This window comes from Oryctolagus cuniculus, chromosome 20 (assembly GCF_051225735.1).
Source record: "Oryctolagus cuniculus isolate XC-2025 breed Fujian yellow rabbit chromosome 20, ASM5122573v1, whole genome shotgun sequence".
Lineage (NCBI taxonomy): Eukaryota > Metazoa > Chordata > Mammalia > Lagomorpha > Leporidae > Oryctolagus > Oryctolagus cuniculus.
Window position 1 is genome coordinate 23,937,057 of NC_142886.1, and position 27,909 is coordinate 23,964,965.

The window sequence follows — 27,909 nt, forward strand, 5'->3', positions numbered from 1 at the left end:
GAAGCCCACCAGCCTGCTCTGTAGAGCGGCAGTGGAGACTCCTCCTTAAGTAGCAGAGAAAAATCAGACTAAACAGCATTAGCAGGAGAGGGATACCAAAACAGTAGGCTTGGATTCGGTAGCTTTCAATCTTCGACCAACCCGCCAGAGGAGTGTCTAGTAAAGTTATTTTGGATAGGACCAAACCTTTGATAGGTGGACTTTCATTATCTGGAAAACAAATTGTGTCACTAGGTGAGTGATACTTCTTGGCTTACTTCTCCATTCAGTAAAAGAAAATACGGGTCAGGGCATAGGTGTTTTTTTTTTTTGGCCTATTATAAAAAATACTGAGGAGCACCCCTTTGCTAGTTTTGCTATAGAAATTGGGAAATAAAGGCCATTTGCTTGGACATCTCAGTTTAATGAAACTAGAATTTTACCTGCTGTCACATAGACACACTTCAGGAAGTCGAGGCTGGCCTGCTGGTTGCAGGTGGCCTGCTCAGAACTAGTCATGGAACAGTGCCTTAAAGTTAGAGGGAGAATAAAACTCTAGACCTGTGGTTCTCAATCCTTTCCCATACTGGGAACTTAAGACAAACCCTGAAGCTGGGGCTGCTCCCTCCCTCCATATTCTAACTGGTCTGGTGTGTAGGACAGGCATTGGGATTTTAAGTTTCCAAGATGATTCTAACATGTGGCCAAGGTTGAAAAGCGCTGCTTGAAGCCCTGAGGTGTGCCTGGGATTCTAACCAGCTCCCACATCAAGTCCATGCTGCTGTTCATACCACATTTTGAGCAGCAAGAATCTGACTTGAGAGAGATCTACTCAGAATCAAACAAACCTAAAGTATGAATGAAAATTCAAATTTTAAGGATATACTAATCCCAATAAAAGACTCTGTAATACTAGGGACCTGCAGCAGCAGCAGAATTAAGAAGAAAAGTAAACTCATTTGCCAATACAGGAAAGGGGAAACACCAGCCCTTTATGGGCAAGAGCTTCTACCACGAACATTTATTTTTGTTAAAGCAGATTATAAATTCTCATCAGTACAAATATATATATATAACTTACATTTGATTGTAAGGCCAACGTTCAAAAGTAAAAATGAGATGGGATTACACATTACCCGAGGTCAGCTGGCAATGGGACGTTCTGCTCACCAAAAGGGGGGGCAGCGGACACACAAAGCTACCAAAACCAGAATTCCCATCCCCACAAAACCTGGAGGAAAAAAATTTAAAGGACAAAACAAAACCCACCAGGACTGACATTACAAACCAAGACAGGAACCTGCATTCCCTTCTACGGATGTGATTATGTCATTGTCACCTTAGTGTTAAAGGACTAACATAAGGAAATTGCAGCAATATATAAAAGATAATATTCTCTATAGAGCATATTTAGATTGATTGCATTAAAATAATGACATTACATTTTCATCAGTTTTAAAACCAGGACAATACTGCTGTTTCACTGTCTTTAAAACTACAGCCTAGTGACGGTGTTGGTCACAAGCATGATTGTTGCTGCAGCGTGCTACTCACAATGAATTCAATCTCAAACAAGCTAGGGATCCATCTGTGACTTCTGACGCTCTTTTTATTTCAATAGGCATCAATGATAAATCAATCTTATATACAATTTCTTACAACTAACCCTTTTACTTTTGGCAAGATTACTTACAACTCATACAAGTTTTTAATATTGAGAACTATTTAAAATATTCTAAATGCATAAAAATAAAGATTTTGGCTTTTTGATATATATATATATATTTATAATATTTAATTCTGTTACCCAAAATGGAAGCTTAACTTTACCCCCACAGTATAGCTCTGCTGGGCAGTTGCTGATGTGGCCTCCCAGGAATTCTGGCAGCACAGCCTCTCTGTTCCCAGCTAGAGCACAAACGCTCTGTTCTCGTCTCTAAGACAGACCAGTACTGAGAGGAGGCAGGTGAATGGCCTGGAAAACAAAAGGGAGACTGTTTTGCTTCCCATTGTGTTTCATATCCCAGTAAATGTGCTTTGAATGTAGATTTCTATTCAGATACTTCTGCCTCTCTGCCACCAGAGATCTGTAAGGGCACGAGGGAGGAGAGGGTACAGAGGGCACGCCCTTGATTTCTTTAGCCTACTTCCAAGACAGGCTTCTCTAGGAATGGTTTTCCCCTCTTCTTTCAAAATCATCCCTCACTGTACTCTGTGCCTGGACTTGTTCCTGGGGACTTTTTGGGGTTAGTGAAAAGTGTCCTGATCAGGAAGACAAAGGCTCCTTTGACCTTTCTACCCCTTCGCCTAAGTATGGACAAGATACATGAACCATAGAGATTGCTTAAAGTTCAATTTCAAATGTCTTCTGCAAGTCACTGGAGAAAGGGTTGGTAGGGGAGGGATTAGTACGCTGCTTGGACTTGCTTTCTAATGCAGCCCACTGAGCTTCAAAAGGATCCACTGTACAGGTGCCTGCAGGAATCTCCGTGTGCTTGTCTCCTGAAGCCAACCTGCCATTGTCTACACCATTGAAAGCTGCAGAGCCGTTGAGGTGCTGAGCAGGAGGCTTAAAGAAGGGACTGGCAGTAGCACTGCTTGACTCGTACTGCGGGAATGTCTGCTGCTTGGCCAAGCTGGGTGACTGATGGGGGAGCACAGCCTGGGGATGGCCTGCAGTGCCAAACATGTTGGCTACCATCTGGGAGGGAGTCATGCCCACCACAGGCACATTAGGGGCCGGATAGGACATCCCATTGGCCACAGGATAGGTCTGGGCAGGGACAAAGGCTGGCTGCAGGGGTGGGACCACACCCATTGGCACAGGTTGAGAGGTAAGGAATGCATTCCCTTGGAAAGGTGGTGCTGGTTGGGAGATGGCAGTGGGTGGAGGATGCTGGAGAACTGGCTGCAGAGGGGCAGCCGCGGCCTGGGGCTGCTGAGCCCGGACACTCTTCGACACCTCTTCTAACCAGCGGTCAGCCTCAGAGGGAGTGCGTCTGTGACCAGCCTGGAAAAGACCTGGAGAGGCAGCACCAGATGATTGACTCCATTCGGTCCCTGGAAACAAGATGAAAACAGACAAAAGAATCAGAATTAGAGGCTTCATTCATTAGCTTACAACTTTGGTATCTGAATGATCCTAACATTTGGAACAAGTCCTCCTAATGTACTTGTTGTGGTTTAGGTAAGAGGAAATTATCTATGTGATCAGCAAAGGAGATTTTGTGATAGAACAAATAGAACTCATTATATCATGACATTGTGTCAGCCACACTGAGAAGCTGTCTAGATAAGGCTCCAATGTCCTCAGCCAGCCAAAGCAGCTGACTGTTGGCAGAAACCCTCTCTGATGCCATGACTCCTCCACAGTACACAAGTTTTTTTTTTTTTTTTTTTTTTTTTTTTTTTTTTTGACAGGCAGAGTGGACAGTGAGAGAGACAGAGAGAAAGGTCTTTCTTTGCCGTTGGTTCACCCTCCAATGGCCGCCGCTGCAGCCGGCGCACCGCGCTGATCCGATGGCAGGATCCAGGATCCAGGTGCTTTTCCTGGTCTCCCATGGGGTGCAGGGCCCAAGCACCTGGGCCATCCTCCACTGCACTCCCTGGCCATAGCAGAGAGCTGGCCTGGAAGAGGGGCAACCGGGACAGAATCCGGCGCCCCGACCGGGACTAGAACCTGGTGTGCCGGCGCCGCAAGGTGGAGGATTAGCCTATTGAGCCACGGCGCCGGCTCCACAGTACACAAGTTAACATGCACATGCTCTATAGGCCTGAGGTGATTCCTCTTTGCTCAAACAGGGCAAAAAGAAAATAACCAGTGGTCCAGCCAAACCTTGCTGACACATGTCTGGCTTCTAGACAGACCTATGTTGTCTTTCTGGTGAAATGCCTATGTCTTATTACTGTTCTCCAACTTTTTGGCTTTAGAGTTAATATTCATTACAGAAACTAAGAAGCAGAAAAAGGCAAAAAGTACTTTTTGTAGCATTTTGCCAGGCCTGCCATTCCAAGAGGCAAGGGCTTCCCTTCCTGCAGGCATGTCTTCATGTCTGCACGTGACCCAGTCTGGTCAGTGGTGGGCTCTGTTGGGGTTGGTTCCAGAAATCTGCATAAAAGTTCTTTGGGTGGTTTGGTTCCATTTCCCTAAGAACTATTAACCTAATCTCTTCTGTTCCTCCCTTTACCATCCTTTCTCATCTCTAGGAGGAAACATACTTTTCCTAAAACAATTTCTATAGTTCCCATTCAGGTAATTGGCTGATTTTAGAACCAGGTTCAGTTATCTGATCCCAGAATCCTCACCACCATCTGTAGCCACCTTACCCGAACGTGTGGCTGTAATTTCCTTGTTAGCAGCATCAGGGGCATGGGCCCAAGGGTTGGTTTCACGCACAGGCAATGCTATGGGTGCTAGAGCGGTATGGGCTGGCTTAGCAGCAAGCACATGGAAGGCTGAGTCAGTGCCATTAGCTACAATGGGAGCAGACAACATCAATGGAGTTAATTCATGCAGGGTTCACAAGCAACTCCTTAGAGCTGGGTCAGTCAGGCAAATGTACAATACTGGTAGAACAGACAAGACAGAACAGTTGATGTTGGGAAATTTATGCTGTCTTGCAATGGATACACATTCTTTTTGGTAAAGAAGGAATTAGGTTTTAACTAACATGGTTGCATTAACAAAGTCAAATGGCTGTTAGATAAAAATATGTGCATAGGAAGCAGGAAATGAACCTACAGTTTCTAAGTTGTACAGAACTGCTCTCATGACCAGCAAAAATTTATTTATGATGTAACTTAGCCTTTGGCATAATGAAATAAAAGCATTTCCTTCTTCTACACTTTTCCAGAAGGTCAAATTATGCCAACTGTAATAACGGAGTAAATATGATGATTCCTTATTATGTTCTAGGCACCATGCTAAGAATACATGCACCATCTTGTTTACTTCTCTCAAAAATCTCTTAAGGCTGTTATTATCCCCATATAACAGATGAGAAGACAAGCTTTGCAGGTATTTTCATTTGGTTATTACATCAGTAATTGGCTACCGAATTAATAATCTCTTTTGAGAATTTTTTCCCTTGGTGATGTCTGTGATATCTAAGTACTATATTCTTTCTTCATCTCCTTTTATTAAAGCTTCCTAACCCTTGTTTCTTTTACTCTGTTTTTCCTCCTTAGTCCAGCTTTCTATCATGTGTAGTGTGCAGCAGACAAGCACTTTACCCTGCCATACACCACAATCATCCCACTTTAGGACTAGGTAACTATGCTTATGTTGTTGGCACTATTTGTTCAGGGCTTCTTCCCTGTAGACTGTGAGCCCCTTAAAGGCATGGAAAGGACCATGTTGTATTCAATCTTATACATCCAGGGCCTTGTAAATACAGAGTCAGTAGAATCTAACAGGCACTATGATCAGAAAGACCTGAGGCTGGTGCCACAGCTCACTAGGCTAATCCTCCGCCTGCGGTGCCAGCACACCAGGTTCTGGTCCCGGTCAGGGCGCCGGATTCTGTCCCGGTTGGTTGCCCCCTCTTCCAGGCCAGCTCTCTGCTGTGGCCCGGGAGTGCAGTGGAGGATGGCCCAAGTGCTTGGGCCCTGCACCCCATGGGAGACCAGGAGAAGCACCTGGCTTCTGCCTTCGGATCAGCGCGGTGCGCCGGCCGCAGCGCTGCAGCCATTGGAGTGTGAACCAATGGCAAAGGAAGACCTTTCTCTCTGTCTCTCTCTCTCTCACTGTCCACTCTGTCTGTCAAAAAAATTAAAAAATTTAAAAAAAATTTTAAAAAGAAAGACCTGAATTTAAGTTCTGGCTGTATGATTTGGGCAATTTACCTAACCTCTCTGAGCCTCATTTTTCTTCTCTAGAATACCCACCTCAAAGAGCTGCTTGAGGAATCAAAGGAGGTGATACCTGAGTCCTTATCACAACGTGGCAAGCACTGTGCCATGTGCTCAATAAGCTGTACTCAGTCACTGTGGCACAGTGGGTAGGGCTGCTGTCCATGATGCCGGCATCCCATATGGATTCCAGTTTGTGTGCTGGCTGCTCCACTTCCCAACCAGTTCCTGCTAATGGTCTGGGGAAACATTAGATGATGGCCCAATTACCTGGCCCCTACCACTCATATGGGAGACCTAGACTGGATTAGCGCTGGCTGTTGTGGCCACCTGGTGAGGGAACAAGTGGATGGAAGAGCTCTCTCTGTAACTCAAAATAAATAAATAACTTTTTAAAAGTTGTGCCTATTATTAGTATCATAAATGTTTGTTAGAGGTGATGAAAAGCCATTAGGTAGACATGACTATAAATGTTTATAAAAAAAAAAAAAAGATCCCTGGATGCAGTAGCTTCCTGCAGTGGGAGCAGGCTACTGTACTCTAGGGCAGAACTTCCTCTGAGCTCTCTATCAGAAGAAGTGGAGACGGACCGCACCATGGCTCACTTGGCTAATCCTCTGCCTGTGGCGCCGGCATCCCATATGGGCGCCAGCTTCTAGACCCGACTGCTCCTCTTCCAGTCCAGCTCTCTGCTGTGGTCCAGGAAGGCAGTGGAGGTTGGCCCAGGTGATTGGGCCCTGCACCCACATGGGAGACCAGGAGGAAGCACCTGGTTCCTGGCTTCGGATCCTGGCTTTGGATCGGCGCAGTGCCAGCCATAGTGGCCGTGGGGGGGGAGGGGGGGCAGTGAACCAACGGAAGGAATACCTTTCTCTCTGTATCTCTCTCTCTCTAACTCTACCTGTCAAATAAGTAAAAAAGAAATGGAGAAAGAGCAATCATAGAAGCTGATATTCTAGATGTGTGTAATTTAACAAATCCTTTGTAGACCTCTGAGTCAATAACTACTGTTAGTTCAGTATCTCTGCAAACAACTTGTAGAAATTCTTCAATGCCACAAAGGCAAATTTTAAGGTATTTGTTATAGAAGGTAAAATGAGTTAATAAAAAAGGTTGGTTTATTTTTTATTATTATTTTTTTTTTGTAAATGAACTTCAGATAGGGTAGACTAGGTAAGCTTGGACTGTTGCTGCTGCTGCTACTACCTATTCTTTTTTTTTTTTTTTTTTTTAAGATTTATTTATTTGAAAGTAAGAGTTACGGAGAGGAGGAGAGACAGAGATCTTCTACACACTGGTTCAATCCCCAGATGACTGCAATAGCTGGGGCTGGGCCAGGTTGAAGCCAGGAGATTCATTTTGGTCCCTCTCATGGGAAGTAGGGGCTCAAGCACTTGGGCCATCTTCTGCTTTCCCAGGAACATCAGCAAGGAGCTGGGTTAGAAGTGGAGGAGCTGGGACTTGAACTGGCGCCCACATGGGATGCTGGTGCTTCAGATGGCAGCTTACCCTGCTGAATTACGGCGCTAGCCCCAGCCAGGACCTCTTAACCTTGGCACTTCTGACATGCTGGGCCAGACCCTTCTCTGTTGTGGGTACTGTCCTGCACACTAAAAGATGTTTAGCACATTCCTAGCCTTGACCCAGATGCTAATGACAACACTTTTCTTTCCAACTTGCAAAACTCCCAAGATGCATCTGCAGACGATGAATGCTAGATTTCCCTGAGGAGGCAGACTCAGCCCTGGCTGAAAACCACCATGCTAAAGCAAGCATAATGCTAGAACCAAATCTGATGACTGTTGCTTCTAGAAAACTGGCTTGATACTCTGACCCCAAACAGTCAAGTAACAAAGCAGTAGGTTAGGACTAGACAAAGTCCTAATAGAATGGGATGAAAGATGGGCATGTACATGCAAAAATAACAAACTTAGACACCTTGGGAAACAGGAAGGGAGACAAAACATAAAGACATTGAATAGTGAAATCAATGCATCAAAGACATTCTCAAACAAGGAGATTAAAGGGTCTTGCCAGCTCTTGGGAAGCTCAGGATCTCAGCTTAATAGTGAGCAGTGCACTAGAAGTTTCTGAACAGCTGAGCAGCTCAGAAAGTACCAACCTTGGAAGGCAGGAGATTGTGGTGCCACTGCTGTCACTGGTTTGGTCATTGGAGCAGATGAGAAGGGGTCCTCAGAGGGTGTGCTGAAGGCACTGGTGATCTGTGAGCACAGGGAGCTGATGCTCTCTGCCTCCCCTTCTACCTCTGGCACTGTAAGACAAATAGAAAATAGCTCCAGCGAGAAAGACATGGAATAATCTCAAAATGTTACAGTATGACAAGCTAGCATTGAAAAGTATTTCATTTTTTTTGTGGAAGGAAAAGGCTCATTAATGGTTCGGTGGGCTATAAAAGCAGCTTCAAAAAACTGTACTGACCATAATTTCAGTGGCTTTTCAATGGGAAAGTATAAAACATCAACAATTAATGTACTAAGCTATATTTTCTTCCCTTGCAAATTTCCCAATTTCTTCATATCTTCTTGTGACACTGTTGGGAATTTGGTGTTCTTTCTTTTCTGCGAAGATGTTCAGCCAGCAGGGTCATCCTGGAATGCATCTAATGTGCAACCTGTTTGCCTTCCAATCACTTCCCAAGGCTGTGGTTTGAGTTCTGGTCTGCAGCCATTTAGTGATTCCACTGGAAAAATGGCTTAAAGTCCAAGGCACCAGTGGATGCTTGGTGCTTTTCTCTGTAACAGACTATGACAATGGCATCATTTTCAGTTTTCTCCAGTCTCTGGTATCAAGTACATGAACTATGATGGCATGAACAAGTGAACTGAGGTAAAGGACTCTAGAGACTTTGTTCTTAATATTAACTCTGGGATACTTCTGTATCACCAAGGAAGCTGAACCTTTGCTCATCTGTAAAAAGAGAGTAAGAGTTTTTGTTCTCCATCTGCCCCACAGGGAGACTTGAGAGGAGGTAACTGAAGTATCTGGAGCAATCATCTACTTCAGCTGTTCTTAGGCCTGGTTTTACCTGTCAAAGAACTTAACTCTTTACTTTTATACCATCATTGCTAAGAGTACCCTATTGAGACAGAGCTTCGTCATATCCTGTGACAGCAATGTCTTCATGTTTCTTGGAGGGAAGCAAAACAGGAACTAATAAAAGCATTGACCAGATCTGGCACTTTAGCTCTGGGTCATGTGATGAGGTCAGAGCTATAAGAAGCTGGCGCAGCAGCACAAAGGCCTGTGTGGTGGTTCTGAAAGTCAAGGAATATGTGTACACAAGCCCGCTCTCTCTGAGGAACAGATCTTAGATTTAAACAAGGGAGTTTTCTCCCTGTGAAGCCAACCAGCCACAAGGACAATGTAGAAATGTACCATTTCTTCTGGTACCTCTGCAGGCAGTATTATTTAACTGTATGGATTTATAAAGCACCTATTTGTTGAAGAGAAATTAGTGATTCCGTCCTCTTCCATGGACCTTAAGTTTTCTCACAATGAGAAATGACATAAGATGCAAACACTGACCAGCCTCGGCAAGAGCAGTGGCTAGTTAATTAGACGACTGTCTCCACTGGAAGGGGTAACGCCTCAGTGCTACAGCACCAGGTGAGCCAGGTGGATGCTGCTTTACCTGAATTTTTAATAGGGAAATCAGTCTTCCTCTGCATAGTGGAAGGCAACTCGTTGATGCGCAGGGATAGCTGGCGTTTAAAGGGTGACATCTTCTGGCTAAGAGCAGGAAATCCTCGAAAAGAGCCTTGGCGAGCAAGCTGTTCAATCGGGGCATGCCGGCGTGGGATGGCATGTGGATTGTTCATCTCCAGAGAGGAAGTGGCATCCGAAGTGGGAGAGGTGGGAGAGGACGGAGATGGGGCAGTGTTGCCAGGGGCCACTGATGAGCCAACAACTGTCTTATCTGCTTCAGCTCAAGAAAACAGAAAGAGGACCTTAACAATGTCTTCAAATAATTAGGAGTTTAGAGAGCTAATCTCAAAAGCCTGCTAGGTCCTTTTACCCATTTCCTTCACAGTAACTCTCCCCACTTTAAAAAACTTTATTTATTTGAGAGGCAGAGTTACAAAGAGAGGGAGAGACAGACAGAAAGGTCTTCCATCCACTGGTTCATTCCCCAAATGACCACAACAGCTGGAGCTGGGCCAATCCAAAGCCAGAAGCCAGGATCTTCTTCTGGGTCCCCCACATGGATGCAGGGGCCCAAGCACTTGGGCCATCCTCCACTGCTTTCCCAGGCCATTAGCAGAGAGCTGGATTGGAAGAGAAGCAGCCAGGGCACAAACGGGCACTCAAATGGGACGCCGGTGCCACAGGTGGAGGCTTAACCTATTACACCACAGCCCTGGCCCCACAGTAACTCTTTTTTTAAAAAAAATTTTATTTAAAGGTCTTCCTTCCATTGGTTCACTCTCCAAATGGCTGCTACGGCTGGTGCACTGTACTGATCTGAAGCCAGGAGCCAGGTGCCTCCTCCTGGTCTCCCATGCGGGTGCAGGGCCCAAGCACTTGGGCCATCCTCCACCGCCCTCCTGGGCCACAGCAGAGAGCTGGACTGGAAGAGGAATAACCCGGAAAGAATCCGGCACCCCAACCGGGACTAGAACCTGGGCTACCAGTGCTACAGAAGGAGGATTAGTCAAGTGAGCCGCGGTACCAGCCCCCAAAATAACTTTTTTTTTTGACAGGCAGAGTGGACAGTGAGAGAGAGAGAGAGACAGAGAGAAAGGTCTTCCTTTGCCGTTGGTTCACACTCCAATGGCCGCTGCGGCTGGTGCACCACACTGATCCGATGGCAGGAGCCAGGTGCTTCTCCTGGTCTCCCATGGGGTGCAGGGCCCAAGCACTTGGGCCATCCTCCACTGCACTCCCGGGCCACAGCAGAGAGCTGGCCTGGAAGGGGGGCAACCGGGACAGAATCTGGCACCTGACCGGGACTAGAACCCGGTGTGCTGGCGCAGCAAGGTGGAAGATTAGCCTAGTGAGCCGCGGTGCTGGCCCCAAAATAACTTTTACAAGATAAGTTAGAGGGGCCAGTGCTGTGGCGCAATGGGTTAAAGCCCTGGCCTAAAGCGCTGGCATCCCATATGGTGCTGGTTCTAGTCCTGGCTGCTCCACTTCCAATCCAGCTCTTTGCTATGGCCTGGGATAGCAGAAGATGGCCCAAGTCCTTGGGCCCCTGCACCCACATGGGAGACTCGGAAGAAACTCTTGGTTCCTGGCTTCGGATCGATGCAGTTACGGCTGTTGTGGCCAACTGGGGAGTGAACCATTGGTTGGAAGACCTCTCTCTCTCCCTCCCTCCCTCTCTCTGGCTGTCTTCTCTCTGTGTAACTCTGAATCTCAAGTAAAAAAATAAATGTTAAAGAAAAAGATAAGTTAGAAGCAATGTCTCCTAGTTTTCAGGCAGATAAAAGTTTAATAACCTACTACATGTCACATGACATATTTTCTGAGACACAAATATTAGATCTTGTATCCTCACACAACAACTTACAAATTAAGACTTTAAACAAGATTTTAAAAAACCCAGGAATGGGCCCATGGTGCAGGGAATAAGTAGCCACTTTGGATGTCCACATCTCATATCAGAGTGCCTAGTTTGAGTCCTGCCTCCTCTCCTACATGGGAGATCCAGGCTGAGTTCTAGGCTACTGGCTTTGGGCTGTCCCAGACCTGGCTGTTGTGGGCATTTGGGGAGTGAACCAGTGCATGGAAGATCTTTCTGTCTCAATGTCTCTTTGCCTTTCAAACATGATAAAAATAAACTTTTTTCTTAAAAAAACTACAAAAACCAGTTCCTATGAACTCCTAATGTGAAGTTCTTTAAAGAGTGATGGTTCAGAGGCTGGTATTGTGGTGTAATGCATTAAGCTGCTGCCTGCAATTCCAGCATCCCATATGGATACTGGTTCAAGTCCTGGCCACTCCATTTCTGATCCAGCTCCCTGCTAATGTGCCTGGGAAAGCAGTGAAAGATGGCCCAAGTTCCTGGGCCCCTGCACCCACATGGGAGACCCAAAAGAAATTCCTGGCTTCTGGCTTTGGATCAGCCCAGCTCAGGCTGTTGCAGCCATTTAGGGAGTGAACCAGCAGATGGACAATCTCTCTCTCTCTCTCTCTCTGTGACTGCCTCTCAAATAAATAAATCTTAAAAAAAAAAAAAAAAAAAAAAAAAAGACTCCTTCCTTGTGGGTACCAGTTTGAATCTCTATCCCTGAAGTTGAGCATCCTTTGTAGATAACAGGACTCAATCTCTTTGGTAGTTGCTGGGTGTGGCAAAGAGTATTATTTGGTGGTATTAAATAAATGAATAAAAAAAGAGTATATTTCTTTTTTAGCCTTTTTTTAACCTTTATTTATTTATTTGAAAGGCAGAGTTAGAGAGAGGCACAGGCAGAGAGAGAGCCAAGTCTCCCATCTGCTGGTTCACTCTCCAAAATGGCCAAAACACCCAGAGCTGGACTGATTGAAGCCAGGAGCTAGGAGCTTCTTCCAGGTCTCCTACACGGGTAACAGGGGCCCAAGGACGTGGGCCATCCTCTACTGCCTTCCCAGGCCATAGTGGAGAGCTGGATTGGAAGTGGAGGAGCTGGGACTCGAACCAGCACCCACATGAGATGCCAGCACTGCTGGTGGTGGCTTTACCCGTTATGTCACAGCACCGGCCCCAGAATATACTTCCAAACCAAAAAGCACTAAAGTACATTAAATAACAGGCAGATTAAATTTCCTAGTAAAGCTAGCAAGATGCTTATTATTCTTTGGTAGCCTGGTATAAATGTTTATAAGAAATAAAGCAAAAGTCATCAATAAGTTAATTTCAAATAATAATGTATAAATCTAGGGCCAGTGCCTACGGCATCAGCATCTCATATGGGGGGCAGCTCAAGGCCCCACTGCTCCACTTCCGATCCAGCTTCCTACTAATGACCTGGGAAAACATTGGAAGATGGCCTAAATGCTTGGGCCCCTGCACCCAGGTGGGAGACCTGGAAGAACCTTCCGGCTCTTGGCTTTGGATTGGCCCAGCTCTGGCAGTTACAGCCATTTGGGGAGTGAACCAGTGTATTGAAGACCTCTCTCCCTCTCCCTCTTTCTGTATATAACTCTGCCTCTCAAATAAATCTTTTAAAATATTTGCAAATTTTATTCTTTTGAGGAAGGACTTAATAATTACAACTGTCTGGGTCAGTCAGTATTATGTCCAAAGTTCTGGCTTAGAACCTAAAACATATTGTAAAATATTCTCAGGGGAATGTGTTGAGCATAGATGCTTAAGCACCTGCTTGGACACCTGTATCCCAGAAGCAGTGCTGGTTCAAGTCCTGGCTACTCTGCCTCCAATCCAGCTTCCTGTTAATATATCCTGGGAAGCAGAAGGTGGCTCAAGTACTTGAGTCCCTGCCACCCACAGAGGAGATTCAGATGGAGTTCTAGGTTTCTGGCTTTAGCCTGGCCTACTCCTGGCTGTTTTGGACATTTGCGGAATGAACTAGTGGATGTAAGATGTCTATCTCTCTCTTTCTTTCAAGTAGATGAAAATAAATACTTTTATTAAATTTATATTAATGCTCAGGTTAATGCCCTGGCCTGAAGCACCGGCACCCCCTATGTGTGCCAGTTTGAGACTTCGCTGCTCCACTTCTGATCCAACTCTCTGCTATGGCCTGGGAAAGCAGTAGACGATGGCCCAAGTCCTTGGGCCCCCGCACCCACGTGGGAGACCCAGAAGAAGCTTCTGGCTCCTGGCTTCGGATCAGCACAACTCCAGCTGTTGCGGCCAATTGTGGAGTGAACCATCGGATGGAAGACTTCTCTTTCTTTCTCTCTGCCTCTCTTCTGTGTAACTCTGACTTTCAAATAAAATAAATAAATCTTTAAAAAATTTATCTTAATGCTATTAATTAAACTGAACCATTTGTACTTTTTTTTTTTTTTTTTTTTTTGGTTTTCACCCTAGCTATACTGGGTCACAAGAATGCAGAAATGTTTTCCCCAACCTCTATCATTTAGATCTAAAATACACCCAACCAAACTTTACAGATGCCTGAGTAACTTCAGTATTAAACAATATCACTGTTAAATCCCTGCCACCATTGTAGTGAGAGGATTGTTTACAGCCCTACACCCTGAGACTTGTGCTTCTTTTTTCAAGATGTAGGTCCTCAATGGCATTTACTTCTCATAGAGATCAGATGCAACAGAATTAAAAATTTGTTCTAGGATGTAGCCAGGGCAACAATATCACTGCAGTAGCTTTTTTTTTTTAAGATTTATTTATTTGAAATGCAGAGTTTGAGAGACAGACACAGACAGAAAGACACACGAGGAGGGAGAGATTTCCCTAAATGGCTGCAACTGCTGGGGTTGGGCCAGGAAGAAGTCTGGAGCCTGGGACTCCATCTAGGTCTCCCAAGTGGGTGGCACAGATCCATATACTCGGGCTATCTTCTGCTGCTTTCCTGGGCACATTAGCAGGAATCTGGATTGGAAGTGGAGCAGTGACTGCACTCATGTTCATATGAAACACTGGTGTCACAGGTGGCTGCCTAAACTGCTGAACCATAATGCCAGCATCCCATATTGCAACTTCAACTACATTTTTAGCCTCCCCACATAGCTTATAATGGAGAGTAAGCATTTTTGAAGCTATTAAGCCAGCCACTTTAAAAGAAGGCACTTTTGAAAAATTTTCAGCTTGTTGTTAAGTTCTTCAAATATTGCTAAATTCTCTTTGAGTATGAAAAACTTGTTCCTGATACCTTCTGAGTATCTTTTGGGAGAAACTGCATTACATGAACATGCACTGTAGAACACATTGTACCTTTCTTGGCATCTTGCATTTGTTTCATGATCTCTTCTCTTTCTGCTTGTTCAGTGGCTGTTGTGACGCGGAATGATCCTTCTCTTGTAAAAGTGGTCCGACTGGCATCAAAAGTAGCAGTTACTCCACATTCCTTCTCCCGCTTCTGCTTACGTTCTAGACAGGCTGCAAAAGCACAGCCTACTGCATGGCTCAATCTTTCACCCTGAAGAGAACAGAGGTTTTAAAAGCTTATTTCAGAGTTACAATAGCAATGATCATGTAGAAATAGTCTGTTTTTATACAAGGCAAAATATTGCAAACTCTACTTTAAAAGTTACACTATAATAGCATTTCAAATTAATTTAAATGAATAAATTATATTAGATGGTGCTTCTGGTACTTCAAGTATATTAACTGTTACACGCTCAGGGAAGTGATTATCAGCAACCTGTGCTTTTGCCAGCAACCGTAGAGAGCTTCTTATTATTAAGTCATGTTAGCACTGGCCAGTAGCTTAGGAGACCCCGTGCAAGGTTCAAAGCTTTGACACGTAAACCCTATCTGCCTTTTAGTGGGACCTCTGGTCAGGCATTTCTAAGAAACCACTGGAAGGCAGGGACAACTTCAGGAACTAAAATACATGGTCAACATGTCTAGGAAAAAAGACATGAACTTAAACTTCTCATAAAAAAACAAAACTCCAGTGATAAAAAGGGAATCAAACAAAGGACAGCTTTCCTTCCTTTAATTTTTGAAAATATTTATTTATTTATTTATTTGAAAGCCAGAGTTACAGAGAGCAAGAGAGTTAGAGAGAGTTAGAGAGAGAGAGAGAGAGAGAGAAAGTCTTCCATCTGCTGGTTCACTTCCCAACTGGCAGCAATGGCTGAAGCTGCACCAATCCAAAGCCAGGAGCCAGGAGCGTATTTTGGGTCTCCCACAAGGGTGCAGGGGCCCAAGGACTTGGGCCATCGTCTACTGCTTTCCCAGGCCATAGCAGAGAGCTGGATTGGAAGTGAAGCAGCGGGACTCAAACTAGAGCCAATATGGATGCTGGCACTGCAGGCGGCGGCTTCACCCACTGTCACAGCGACAGCCCCCAGCTTAGCTTTCCATCTCCCCTTTCTGAATACTCTCCCTCTAAGGGACCTTCTCCATTTATGGCCCTCAGTAACTTAACATTTTTCCTTATACCTTCCTTATTTTCTTGTAGTGCTCTCTAATCTTCAAATCTACCTCCTAAACACACACAGGCAAAAATGAAAGCATGTTTTCACCTATACTCTCTACTTAAAAATTAAACAGATAAAACTGATTTACTTGAGTGTAGGAGGAAAAGGAAGCTTACATAAACCAAACACTATGCTAAAGATCAATGGATTGGGGCCAGCACTCTGGCGTAGCGGGTGGGCACCGATTCGAGTTCCATCTGCTCCACTTCCAATCAGGCCTTCTGCTGTGGCCTGGGAAAGCAGCGGAGGATGGCCCAAGTCTTTGGGCCCCTGCACCCACGTGGGAGACTCAGAAGAAGCTCCTGGCTTCAGATCAGTGCAGCTCTGGCCATTGCAGCCAACCAGGGAGTGAACCAGTGGACAGAAGACCTCTCTCTGTCTCTCTTTCTCTCTCTGTGTAGCTCTTTCAAATAAATAAATAAATCTTTAAGAAGATACACTGGATTAACAAAGGTCAACTTAATATATTCAGTGTACTTTTTTTTTTTTTTTAGGGTTATCTGTGTTTTAAACCATACTTCTAATTAGGGAATAAAAAAGTTAGAAATGGTATAAATGGTATAATAACTGTTGGAATCATTCATAGCAAGAAAAGATATTTGTGAACAGGGAGACTTTTATGGTGTTTTTTTTTTTTAAACATTTATTTTTATTTATTTGAAAGACAGAGTTACAGAGAGAGGTAGAGACAGAGAGAGAGGTCTTCCATCCGCTGGTTCACTCCCCAGATGGGTGCAATGGCCGGAGCTGCGCCTATCCGAAGCCAGGAGCTTCTTCCTGGTCTCCCATGTGGGTCTCCTACTCCCCATTTGGGGAGTGAACCAGCGGATGGAAGACCTCTCTCTCTCTCTCTCTCTCTGCCTCTCTCTAACTCTGCCTTCCATATAAATAAATCAATCTTTAAAAAAAATTAAAAAATGTCGCAAAGGTGACTGTGACAGTATAACACTGACTTAGGAGATACAGACTATTGTTATGATAAAATGGTTTTGGGGCTGGCACCATGGCACAGCAGGTTAAGCCACTGTCTGAAGTGCCAGCATCCCAAATGGGCACTGGTTTGAATCTCAGCTGTTCCGTTTCTGATTCAGTTCCCTGCTGATATGACTGAGAGAGCAACAGAGGATGACCCAAGTCCTTGGGCTCCTGCATTCACGTTGGGAACCCAGAAGAAGTTCTTGGCTCCTGGTTTGGCCTAGCCCAGCCCCAGCTGTTGCAGTAGAGTGAACCAGTGATGGATAATCTCTCTAACTCTTTCAAATAAATAAATAAATAAAATGGTTTTAAAATTAGTATCAGGTAAACTCCTGAATTCTGGATCTTGTTAAGTGGAATGATCACAAAATACATATCTTTATGGCTTTCTAGCAATGAGACAGTGGAGAAAATATAATTTCAACTCATTTTAAAAGCACATGTGTCAAACTAAGGAAGAACAACTTTAACATTAGTTAAAATTTTTGGTGCGACTGCCAATGGCCAGACCCTACATTAAATGCTCAAAAAAAAAAAAAAAAATCATTACCTAATTGAATCTTTTTTTTTTATTTACCTAGAAACCTTTTATTTAAGGTATACAAACTTCCTGCATTTTGTATATACAAATTTAGGAAAATAGTGATTCTTCCCATCATAACTCCCTCCCACCCACACTCCCACCCTTCTTCCTCCTCCTTCTCCTCATTCTTATTTTTTTTTTGACTAAGATTAATTTTCAATTAACTTTATGCACATAAGATTAACCCTACACTAAAGTAGAGTTCAACAAACAGTATGAAAACAAAACGAACTATTCTTCAACAATGGAGATAAAGGCTGTTCAAAGTCATTGCATCTCAAAGTGTCAATTTCACTTCTATAGATTGCCTTTTAGGTATGCTATTGATTACCACAGATTAGGGAAAGCATAAGGTGTTTGTCTTTTTGGGACTGGCTTATTTCATTAAATGTAATGTTTTCCAGTTATATACATTTTTGTTGCAAATGACAGAATTTCATTTTTTAGTGCTGTGTAGTATTCCATGGTGTACATACAACCGTAATTCCCTTATCCAGTCTTCAGTTGACAGATATCTGGATTGATTCCATCTTAGCTATTGTGAATTGAGCTGTATAACTAATTTAATCTTTACCACAGTTTTCCATTGATAGAACTGGATAATAATACTTATAGAGGGGCTGGCGCTGTGGCATAGTGGGTAAAGCTGCCACCTGCAGTGCCAGCATCCTATATGGGCACCGGTTCAAGTCCTGGCTGCTCCACTTCCGATCCAGCTCTCTGCTATGGCTTGGGAAAGCAGTGGAAGATGATCCAAGTCCTTGGGCCCCTGCACCCATGTAGGAGACCCAGAAGAAGCTCCTGGCCCCTGGCTTTGGATCAGCACAGCTCTGGCCATTGTGGCCAATTGGGGAGTGAACCAGCAGAATGGAAGACCTCTGTGATCTCTGTCTGCCTCTCCTTCTCTCTCTGTGTAACTGACTTTCAAGTAAATAAATACATCTTTAAAAAAATAAATAAATCTTAAAAAAATACTTAGAGAATGTTAGGTAACTTGTCTCAAACCTCAAAGCTAATAGGAATCAGAACCAGGACTGGAATTCAGAACTGAATCAGCATCTGTGCTCTTAATATTTATTAATACCACTGTCTTAAAGAGCTTTGAAACATGTTTGCTCAGCTTTAGAGTGCTTTTCTCCAAGGCTAAACACTGGCAAGAACTTTATTGAGAAAATGCCTTTTTTTTTTTTTTAAGATTTATTTAGTTATCTGAAAGACAGAGTTACAGAGAGAGAGAGGCAGAGGCAGAGGCAGAGGCAGAGAGAGAGAGAGAGAGAGAGAGAGAGAGAGAGAGATGTCTTCCATCCACTGGTTCACTCCCCAAATGGCCACAATGGCTGGAGCTGTACCTATCCAAAGCCAGGAGCTTCATCTGGATCTCCCACGCGGGTGCGGGGGCCCAAGGACTTGGGCCATCTTCCATTGCTTTCCTAGGCCATAGCAGAGTGCTGGATCAGAAGTGGAGCAGCTGGGACTTGAACTGGTGCCCATATGGGATGCTGGCACTGCAGGCAGCAGCTTTACCTGCTATAAAACAGTGCTGGCCCTTACAAATGCTTTTTTCTATCTGAACTTTCAATAACTCAGAAATTACATACTCAATGCTGTATGCATTATGATCATTGTCACCTAAGGGAGTTGTCTTTCAGGTAATAATTTGTAATTTATACGAAGGATGAAATTATTCTTGATTTAGCATTGAGTGCTGGTTCGAGTCCCGACTATTCTGCTTCCCATTCACCTCCTTGCTAATTTACCTGCTAATGTACCTGGGAAAGCAGCAGCAGATGGCCCAAGTATTTGCAGGCCTTGCCACCCATGTGGGAGACCTGCATAGAGTTCCTGGTTCCTGGCTTTGGCCTGGCCTAGTCCATTGTGGCCATTTGGGGAATGAACCAGTGGATGGAAGAACTGTCTCTGTCCCTCTGTTTTTCAAATAAATAAATAAACCTTTAAAAAAGGTATTCCCTATTAAAAGAAAAATATTTCACCATGCAACAATTTCTAACACAGTTCTATCATAATTTATTATTTCCATTTTAAAATTAATTATATATTTTAATTCAGTTCTTTGATTTGTAGTAGTCTTTTTGCAAATAAATTATAAGCACTTTCTAAACACCAGTATCTTCCACATAGATGTGTCAGCAAATACATTTAAAAATTGTGGAAATATTTGCAATAATGAAATATATCAATTAAAGTTTAACAATCATTATCACCAGAGCACTTTCCTTTAATGATCTTAAATCTCAAGCCAATCATTTTACTCTGTGATTCGCAAATCACAAGGTCACACCAAGAGTGTGAACTACTTGAATAAAAAAATGAAAGTAGGCTAGTTTAGGTGTTGCCAAGAGCAGCCTTAGCAGCACGTATTTGTTGAAAATGTAATGGAGGGGCAGGGATTTAGCACAATGGTTAAGATACAGCTTGGGATGCAAGCATCCCATATCAGAGGGGCTGGGTTTGTGTCCTAGCTCTGCTATCAATTCCAGCTTCCTGTTAAGGCACACCCTGAGAGAGTAGTGATGGCTCAAGTAGTTGGGTCCCTATTACCTATGTGGGAGACCTAGAATGAGTTCTAGGTTTCTGGCTATGGCTTGGTCTAGCCCTAGCTGTTGTGGGCATTTGGGGAAGATCTTTCTCTGTCCATCTATTTCTGCCTCTTTGCCTTCCAAGTAAAAATAAATAAATTGAAAAATGTAATGGAAACTGCTTGGTTGAACCAACCTGGAAGGAGCTCAGCTGAGAATACTCATAATGTAATACAAGTTGTTGGGCTCACCGTGTCCTTGACAGCCATGAAGCAGTGACAGATCCAGCGCCGAGTGGTGCCATCACGACATATGTAAGAAAAGGCTCTATCAAAGTTCCTATCTGGGGCACAGAAAGAAACTTTCTCTATTGTCTGGTCAACTATGAGGTCCTAGAAAATGGGAAGCAGAAAGGACAAAAGGACTTATAAGAGGTTATTTAAGCTTCTCAATAAACATGACGTTCATTTGACAATACAGAATGTCTAATCCGATGCAACTAGGATATGGAATGGCTCAGTCTACGTGTACTAATTTGAGTACTCAGAATTTAACTTAGGAGACATCCCAAGAGGCATACTGCCTAGATGCCTCCTTCACCTCATCACAGCTTGTTGATTCCAGTTTTAGATCTCTTCCATGTTCAATTTGACAATGAATGTAAATAAGTATATCTAATTATTTTGGCTTATTTGCAAATATAAACAAATACACAGGATAGTCATATTCTAACTACCTTTTTACACAATTAGCACTATATATATATATTGCTCTGCACTTCATTTTCAAATAACAACGTCTCATTTAGTAAATATTTTCATTTTAGATACTCTATTTCTCAGGTGTAGAATTTCCACATGGTTCTTTTTTATATTTTCTATTTCTCTGCTAAGGTTTCCTATCTCTTCATTCAATAAGAGCATATTTTCCTTTTCATTAGAAGAGTATTACTGTAATACTTGCTTTAAAGTCTTTGCTAATTTCAACATCTGGGTCATGGGTCAACTCATGGTTGGGTTTCTAATTATCCTGATGAGAATGAGTCTTTTGTTTCTTTGTAGGCTGAGTAATTTTGCATTGCATAGTAGACATTGTGAGTATAACTTGGAGAGTTTGGATTCTATTACATTCCTTAGAGCTGTTAGTTTTGGGTTTTAGCAAGTAACTAATTAGATCATACTCACATGAAAAGTTTTCTTTTGGACAGTAGCTCCAATCTGTTTTTATATCCTTAATTGGGCTATTTGGAGTCTGCTTTGTACTTGAATGGTTAAGGAGTCACAGGTTTGGGCAGAATTTATACACAGATTTTGGGGCTCCAAAGGTCTCCTTTTTATTTATTTTTTTATTTTTTGACAGGTAGAGTGGACAGTGAGAGAGAGAGACAGAAAGGTCTTCCTTTGCCGTTGGTTCACCCTCCAATGGCCACCGCAGCCGGCGCATCGCGCTGATCCGAAGGCAGGAGCCAGGTGCTTCTCCTGGTCTCCCATGGGGTGCAGGGCCCAAGCACTTGGGCCATCCTCCACTGCACTCCCGGGCCACAGCAGAGAGCTGGCCTGGAAGAGGGGCAACCGGGACAGAATCTGGCGCCCCGACCCGGACTAGAACCCGGTGTGCTGGCGCCACAGGTGGAGGAATAGCCTAGTGAGCCGCGACGCCGGCTTTCCTTTTTATTTTTTAGTAGCTGTTGTTGCTTTAAACCTTGTCTCCTGGTTTTTCAGGCTAGAAAGACTGAGTTTTTGCTACCCTTTAGGGCATAGATGAGAGCCTGTCCTTAGGCTAGAAGCTGTGAAAAGGGAAATCACCCAGTGCCATTTTCTTCTTCCAAGTGTCAATTTCTCTCCAGAGTTTGCCTGCTTTGGGTTATTCTCTAGTGCCTATATTCACTGGATTGTTCTGTTCAGTTAGTAGTTGTTTCTGGGAGATTCAGTCCAGTAGGAGTTTTTCAGCCATTGCTAGAGTGAAACATGCTGAAGATACTTTTTCTAAATAGTTTTTATTTTTTTTTAGTAATACAAATTTCATCTTCCATCCACAACTCAACCACATTTTCTACCCACAATTCAACTAACGTGTATCTATTTCTAAGAAACTATCCAAGAGTAACTATACTCTTGAGTAGAAGCACTATCAGAACCAAGAAGGTCATGGATGGGAAGGTGGGACAGCAATGTAATTTCACAAGCTTCTTGGTCAAAGGTTAAGGATCTCAAAAGGTAAATTTGTGCAGATTACTGCAATGGCCTTATCACAAACACTGACCCCATATTGTATTAGTTCCTTCTTACAGCAAATACTTACATAAAGGTGGGAGGATGGGACAAGGATGCAAGGCACTATTTCCTGTCACTCAATGTGGAACTAAATTAATGAATGTCAGTGCTGTAAGAAGCTACCAGGGGACAACATCCTTTCCAACAATTGTATAAAACCATTAAATATTTGAACATAGCCTCCAAGTACAACAAATACACACATACATTTTTAAGATTTATTTTATTAATTTGAAAGGCAGAGTTACAGAGAGAGAGAGAGAGGGAAGTGGTAGAGAGATTGAGAGATCTTCCATCTGCTGGTTTACTTCCCACATGGCTGCAATGGCCAGGGCTGGGCCAGGCTGAAGACAGCAGCCAGGAGCTTCATCCAGGTCTCCCATATGGGTGCAGGAATCCAAGGACTTGGGCCATCCTCTGCTGTTTTCCCAGATACATTAGCAGAGAACTCGATCAGAAGTGGAGCAGCTGGGACTCAACCGGTACCCATATGGGGGTGCCAGCACTTCATCCTATTACAGGTGGTTTAACCTGTTGCACCACAATGCTGGCCCCAACAAACTTTATATTAAACACTAAAGAAAACTATACAAGTTCTTAAAAATAAGCTAATTAAAATGAACACTATTTTCTACAGTAACTCACTAAAATTTAAGACTACTGTTTTTCTTGAACTTCAAAAAACAAAGCCTTTGGGGCCAGTGTTGTGGCATAGCAGGTAAAGCTGTAGCCTGTGATGCCAGCATTCCATTTGGGTGTTAGTTCCTTGTCCCAGCTGCTTCACTTCCGATCCAGCTCCCTGCTAATGGCCTGGGAAAAGCAGCAGAAGATAGCCCAAGTGTTTAGGCACTTGCTACCCACATGGGAGACCAGGAAGAAGCTCCTGGTTCCTGGCTTTGGCCTGGTCCAGCCCTGGCCATTGAGGCCAACTGGGGAGTGAACCAGCGGATGGAAGACCTTCTTCCTCCTCCAGGACTCTGACTTTCAAATAAATAAATAAATCTATCTTTAGTCCTTCAAGGGGAGGCCAAAGGACTAAAAATGTAGCTATATTAAACCACTTAAAATTTACCATGCAAGATGTCTATCAAAACTTCTTTAGCTGCCTACCAGGCTTTCTCCCCCTCCCCTGTTCAGTGACATTTGAATTTTCTTTTTAAAAAACTGTCTACTTGTTAAACTTTTTCTTGACTTTTGATCTATAATGAAGTTTTAATTAATGGTTAATGTACTTACATAATACCTTATGCTCTTTAGGAGCACAGTCTGTGTTTCTGTTCTTATTTAGCCATTTAGGAGCACTTTTTCTCAAATGCAAAATGCTACCTATGATTTAAGATATTGTTTGGATTCTAATTAAATGTTAACCAAATAGCCTTTTAACTTACACTGTGTTTTTAGTTAAACAGCCTGTTAATTAGTTCACGTACCACTTCTTAAAGACAACAAATTTCAGTTGTAGCCCATCATCTTTTATTAAAATTTATTTTAAATTGTAGAACAAGGCCCTTCATCTTTTACATTTGTGGGGAGTGAAATTTTCTTTTACTATGTAAGAACAGAAATGGAACTCAAATTTTAACTTGAAGTACTAATGCTTAGTACATTAAACATACTATGGCATACAGAATAGTATGTTGAGAGAATTCTATTTTTCATAAAGTACATGAGTAACTAAATTGCTTTCCTGAATGTTAAGTAGTTTCTCAGAAGATTGTACTTTGGACAAAGCTGAAAGATACAGAGTGGCTACAAAAAACTTAATAGTCTCATATTTGATATTTAGGGATTAAAAAATCTTATGAGCAGTCACATTTAAACTTCTAAAAATCTTACCTTAGTTTTTTCATCCACAACTCTGAGTCCATCTGCTGATACCCACAGGACTGCTTTAACTGCTTTCTTTCCAGTCTTTTAAGAGAAAAGGAGGAAGGGGAAGAGACACACATAAAGAATACTTTTAAAAAAAGTCATCCTATACAAAAAAATACTGACTTTTGCCTTCCAAAAGTCACAAGTACAGCATGGAGTCCAAATTCAGAAGGTGTGCCTAAAGCCAGATACTCAAAACAAACTGCAAAAACATTCAGAAAAAAAACCAAAGCCATTATTTTAGAACTATAACATAAAATGATAACATTAAGTAAAAGAGAAAGGACAGACGGAATTAAACCAAGATACTGCATTCCATAAAAGGCCAAGAATTCATAGCTAGATTCTGCACCCATTTAAAAAAAATCAACCAATAAAACCAAGAGTCAGAAAAATACTAAACACATAAGGAGTTACACCACAAGTAGCTTCTACAAATGTATCTGGAGTAGGAAGTAATGGAGAAGTCTAAATGGAAATGACGACCATTCTTCTACTGTCTGACCCCAGTGTATACAGCAGGATCTCTGAAATGTTCATGTTGGAAACAGAAGAAATCCACATTATTTCATTAAAAATCTTCAAAAAATTATTATTTCTCCTCTCAAGATTAACACAGAACTGGTTTAGTTTTTAATTTGAAACTAAATTCATGAAGACATTTTGAAAACATAAGAGGATTATAAAACTACTGAAAAAATAACTTCTTATAACATGAATTTTCTTTTTCCTGGCTGAGAAAAGATTCTTCTGGCACACAATAGACCTCTTTTGGCACACAAGCTGATGCAGATTTTCTCCTGTGTGGAATGTAGCACTAACCGAACAATGCCTTTTCTTAATTGCTCCAAAGATAAAAGCAAAATAAAACAAAAGCAGAATGAAAGTTGAGAATAGGAATCAGGCTTTTATAAAGAGTATACATCAAAAGAAATTTGGTGCAGGTTGGAGCAGCAGTTTCTAGACATGATTATAAAGAATAACAGAACTAGCTACCATTCTCCTCTGTGTGTGTCTAAGTCTGGTAATCCTTGATATGGGAAGGTGGCCTTGTTTAAATTAACTGTTGTGGTCCACTCCGGCTAGGCTCCTCATCTCTGCCACCACCACATGCTTGATAAAGTGCTCACCAGAGGAAATACTAGAAGAGCTCATAGTCCACTGAAAGGTTTTACTCAAATAGACAAAAGATAAACACAGTAGTAAGTGCTGGACTAGAGCTGAAAACAAGGTATAATGACTCCAAAAAGGGACATAGTCAAATCTGTTTATGCAATCAAGGACGGTTATACCAAGAAAAAGATATAACTGAATCTGAAATCATTCTTCTTGATGCTCTACATGTCGTCAGGGAGGAAAGGGAATGGCAGAGGTAGTAGAAAAGTCAGGAAGAAGAAACAGTGGAAGATACAGAGGCAAATGACACTACAAGTCTGAGGCTCTATAAATATTTCAGTATAGCTTCAAAGTAGGCTGGGTGAGCAAGGCACAATGAGAGAAAAGAGGAAGGAAAGGCCTGGACATGGAGGGCATTGTATATCTGCCAAGGAATTGGATCTTCATTCTGTGGGCAATTAGAAGTGAATGAAGGTGGGGTTGGCATTTGGTGTGGTGGTTAAGATGCCACTTGGGATGCCAGCATTCTATACTGGAATACCTGAGTTCATATCCCAGCTCTGCCCTGATTCTAGCTTTCTGCTAATGTGTACTCTGGGAGACAGCAGATGATGGCTCAAGTAGATGGGTACCTGCTACCTAGGTGAGAGAACTGGATAGAGTTCCTAGGTCCCTGCATCAGCCTGGCTCAGTCCCAGCTGTTGTGGGCATTTGGGGAGTGAATCAGCGGATGGGATATCTGTCTGACCCTTTGCCTTTCAAATAAATAAAAATAAGTAAATAGAAGCTACTGAAGGAATTTAAGCATAATTAAACAGATGAGCATTTTAAAACATTTATTCATTTTTCATCATCTGAAAGGCAGAGATGGACAGTCAGAAAAAGATCTTCCATCTGCTGGTTCATTTCCCAAATACCCACAGCAGCTCAGGCTGGTTGACAGAGGGTACTATCAAACAAGATAGAGAAAAGAAGATGAGATGCAAAAGCAAGTTTGACAGGATTAATGGATTTCAAGCCAAGTTTAAGGTGTGCATGAATATCCAACTGGAGATGTTCAACAGGCAATTGGATATATACGTTTGAAGCTTGTAGAGAATTCTAAGATGGAATTTTAGATTTGGGAGACACAAATGATTAGAGTAATAAGAGGGCCAAGGACACTGGAGAACACCAATTATAAGGCATTGGGAAAACATGAGTAATTCCTTGAACTATCAGAAAAGGAATATGTACAGAGACAGTAGAATTGAGATAGAGTAATGTCACTGAAACTAAGGGAGAAGAGTTTCAAAAAGGAGTGAGTGGTTTCCAATATCAAATGGTATGTGGTGATTAATGATCAAGTTAAGCAAAGATGTAAAAAGTGCCCACTGGGGGCCTGCTTTGTGGTGTGGTAGTTAACTACATTGCCTGCAATATTGGCATCCTATATGGATGCCACTTTGTGTCATAGCTGCTCCACTTCCAGTCCAGCCCCCTGTTAATGGCCTGGGTAAAGTATGGAAGATGGTACAAGTGTTTGGGCCCCTGCCGCCCATGTGGGAGACTCGGATAAAAGCTCCTGTCTCCTTCAGCCTGGCCCAGCACTGGTTGTTGCAGCCATCTAGGGAGTGAACCCTGTGTGTATGTGTGTGTGTGTGTGTGTGTGTCCTTGTCTGTCTCTGTAACTCTGACATTCAAAATAAATAAATCTTTTTTTTTTTTAAAGTGTCCACGGGATTTACCAATGAGGACAGGGTTGAGTAATAGAAGTTGTGACGGTAAATTCAAGTGCTCACTTGTGTAGGTCCCTTTGTGTAGCTCTTTCTGTCTCTCCCTCTCTCTCTCCCTTTGTAACTTTGTCTTTCATATAAATAAAATACATCTTAAACAAAAAAAAAAAAAAGAAAGAAAGTGAAAGGTAGCACTACTAAAATCCAGAAACAGGTATCACACTGGGGCTGTTCAAACCAAACTTTGACAATAGCTACTGCCCATATTTCATCAATACTTTATGTAACATTTAATATTTTTCTGGAAGTTATCCTCCATGAAGGTAGGGTTTTTTTCCTAACTATATTGTCCATTGCTGTGTACCCCTGGAGCTTGAACAATGCCTGGAACACAGTAGGAGCTCAAGGAGTATTTGCTGAAAGAAGAAACCTGCTAAATATCTGTGGTAAGGGATGGGAATGGTAACCAGTAACACAGAAGACTGCCATGTGGCACTAAAAATCGTGTGTTAAACAATTACATTTGCAGTTTTATCAGTTGCTCATGGTGTAAGTGTGGCCTATAGTGTTCAGCATCTGAGGCTACAGAGAAGACAACTTCAAGATTAGAAGACTGAAGGTGAGGAAAAATGATAGGTCATTTTAGAATGGGACTATTATCCAGTTAGTCTCCTTATTCAGGGAAATAAAACACAGTCTCTATCCAATTACATAGTTATGAAAACATCTGTGCTTTTTAATATACCTTTACAATAAATTTGATGGTATTATACTAATATATCAGTTAGGAATTATATTTATCAAATTTCATGGCCTCTCATCTCTCCAAACAGAGAAAGAAAACAGATAATATGAATTCTTTTGGTATCTGCTTATTCATTTGGGTATAATTTCTTATATATAAGTCTGCTTTGCTACCTTAAAGTTACTTTAAT

General features: G+C 42.6%; 2 protein-coding genes across 51 annotated transcripts in view; one reads left to right on the forward strand and one right to left on the reverse strand.

The window, feature by feature from the left end:
* PAPLN (papilin, proteoglycan like sulfated glycoprotein) overlaps positions 1-13,750 on the forward strand; it is a 44,010-nt gene extending 30,260 nt beyond the window's left edge. The window contains exon 26 of the mRNA XM_089322305.1: positions 13,442-13,750. Within this exon, the coding sequence (XP_089178431.1) occupies positions 13,442-13,446 (5 nt within the window). The 3' untranslated portion in view covers positions 13,447-13,750. The remainder of the gene's footprint in view (positions 1-13,441) is intronic.
* NUMB (NUMB endocytic adaptor protein) overlaps positions 986-27,909 on the reverse strand; it is a 175,336-nt gene continuing 148,412 nt past the window's right edge. For 15 of the 50 annotated variants that reach the window (XM_089322316.1, XM_070065238.2, XM_070065235.2 and 12 more), the window contains 6 exons: positions 24,108-24,182; positions 20,250-20,390; positions 14,690-14,894; positions 9,482-9,775; positions 7,952-8,101; positions 986-3,039 (listed from right to left, as the gene is read on the reverse strand). In XM_089322316.1, coding sequence (XP_089178442.1) covers positions 2,324-3,039; positions 7,952-8,101; positions 9,482-9,775; positions 14,690-14,894; positions 20,250-20,390; positions 24,108-24,182 — 1,581 coding nt within the window. In that variant the 3' untranslated portion in view covers positions 986-2,323. Of the gene's footprint in view, positions 3,040-4,305; positions 4,453-7,951; positions 8,102-9,481; positions 9,776-14,689; positions 14,895-20,249; positions 20,391-24,107; positions 24,183-27,909 lie in introns of all 50 variants that reach the window. The other 35 variants (XM_070065207.2, XM_089322310.1, XM_070065214.2 and 32 more) reach the window with 6 other exon arrangements.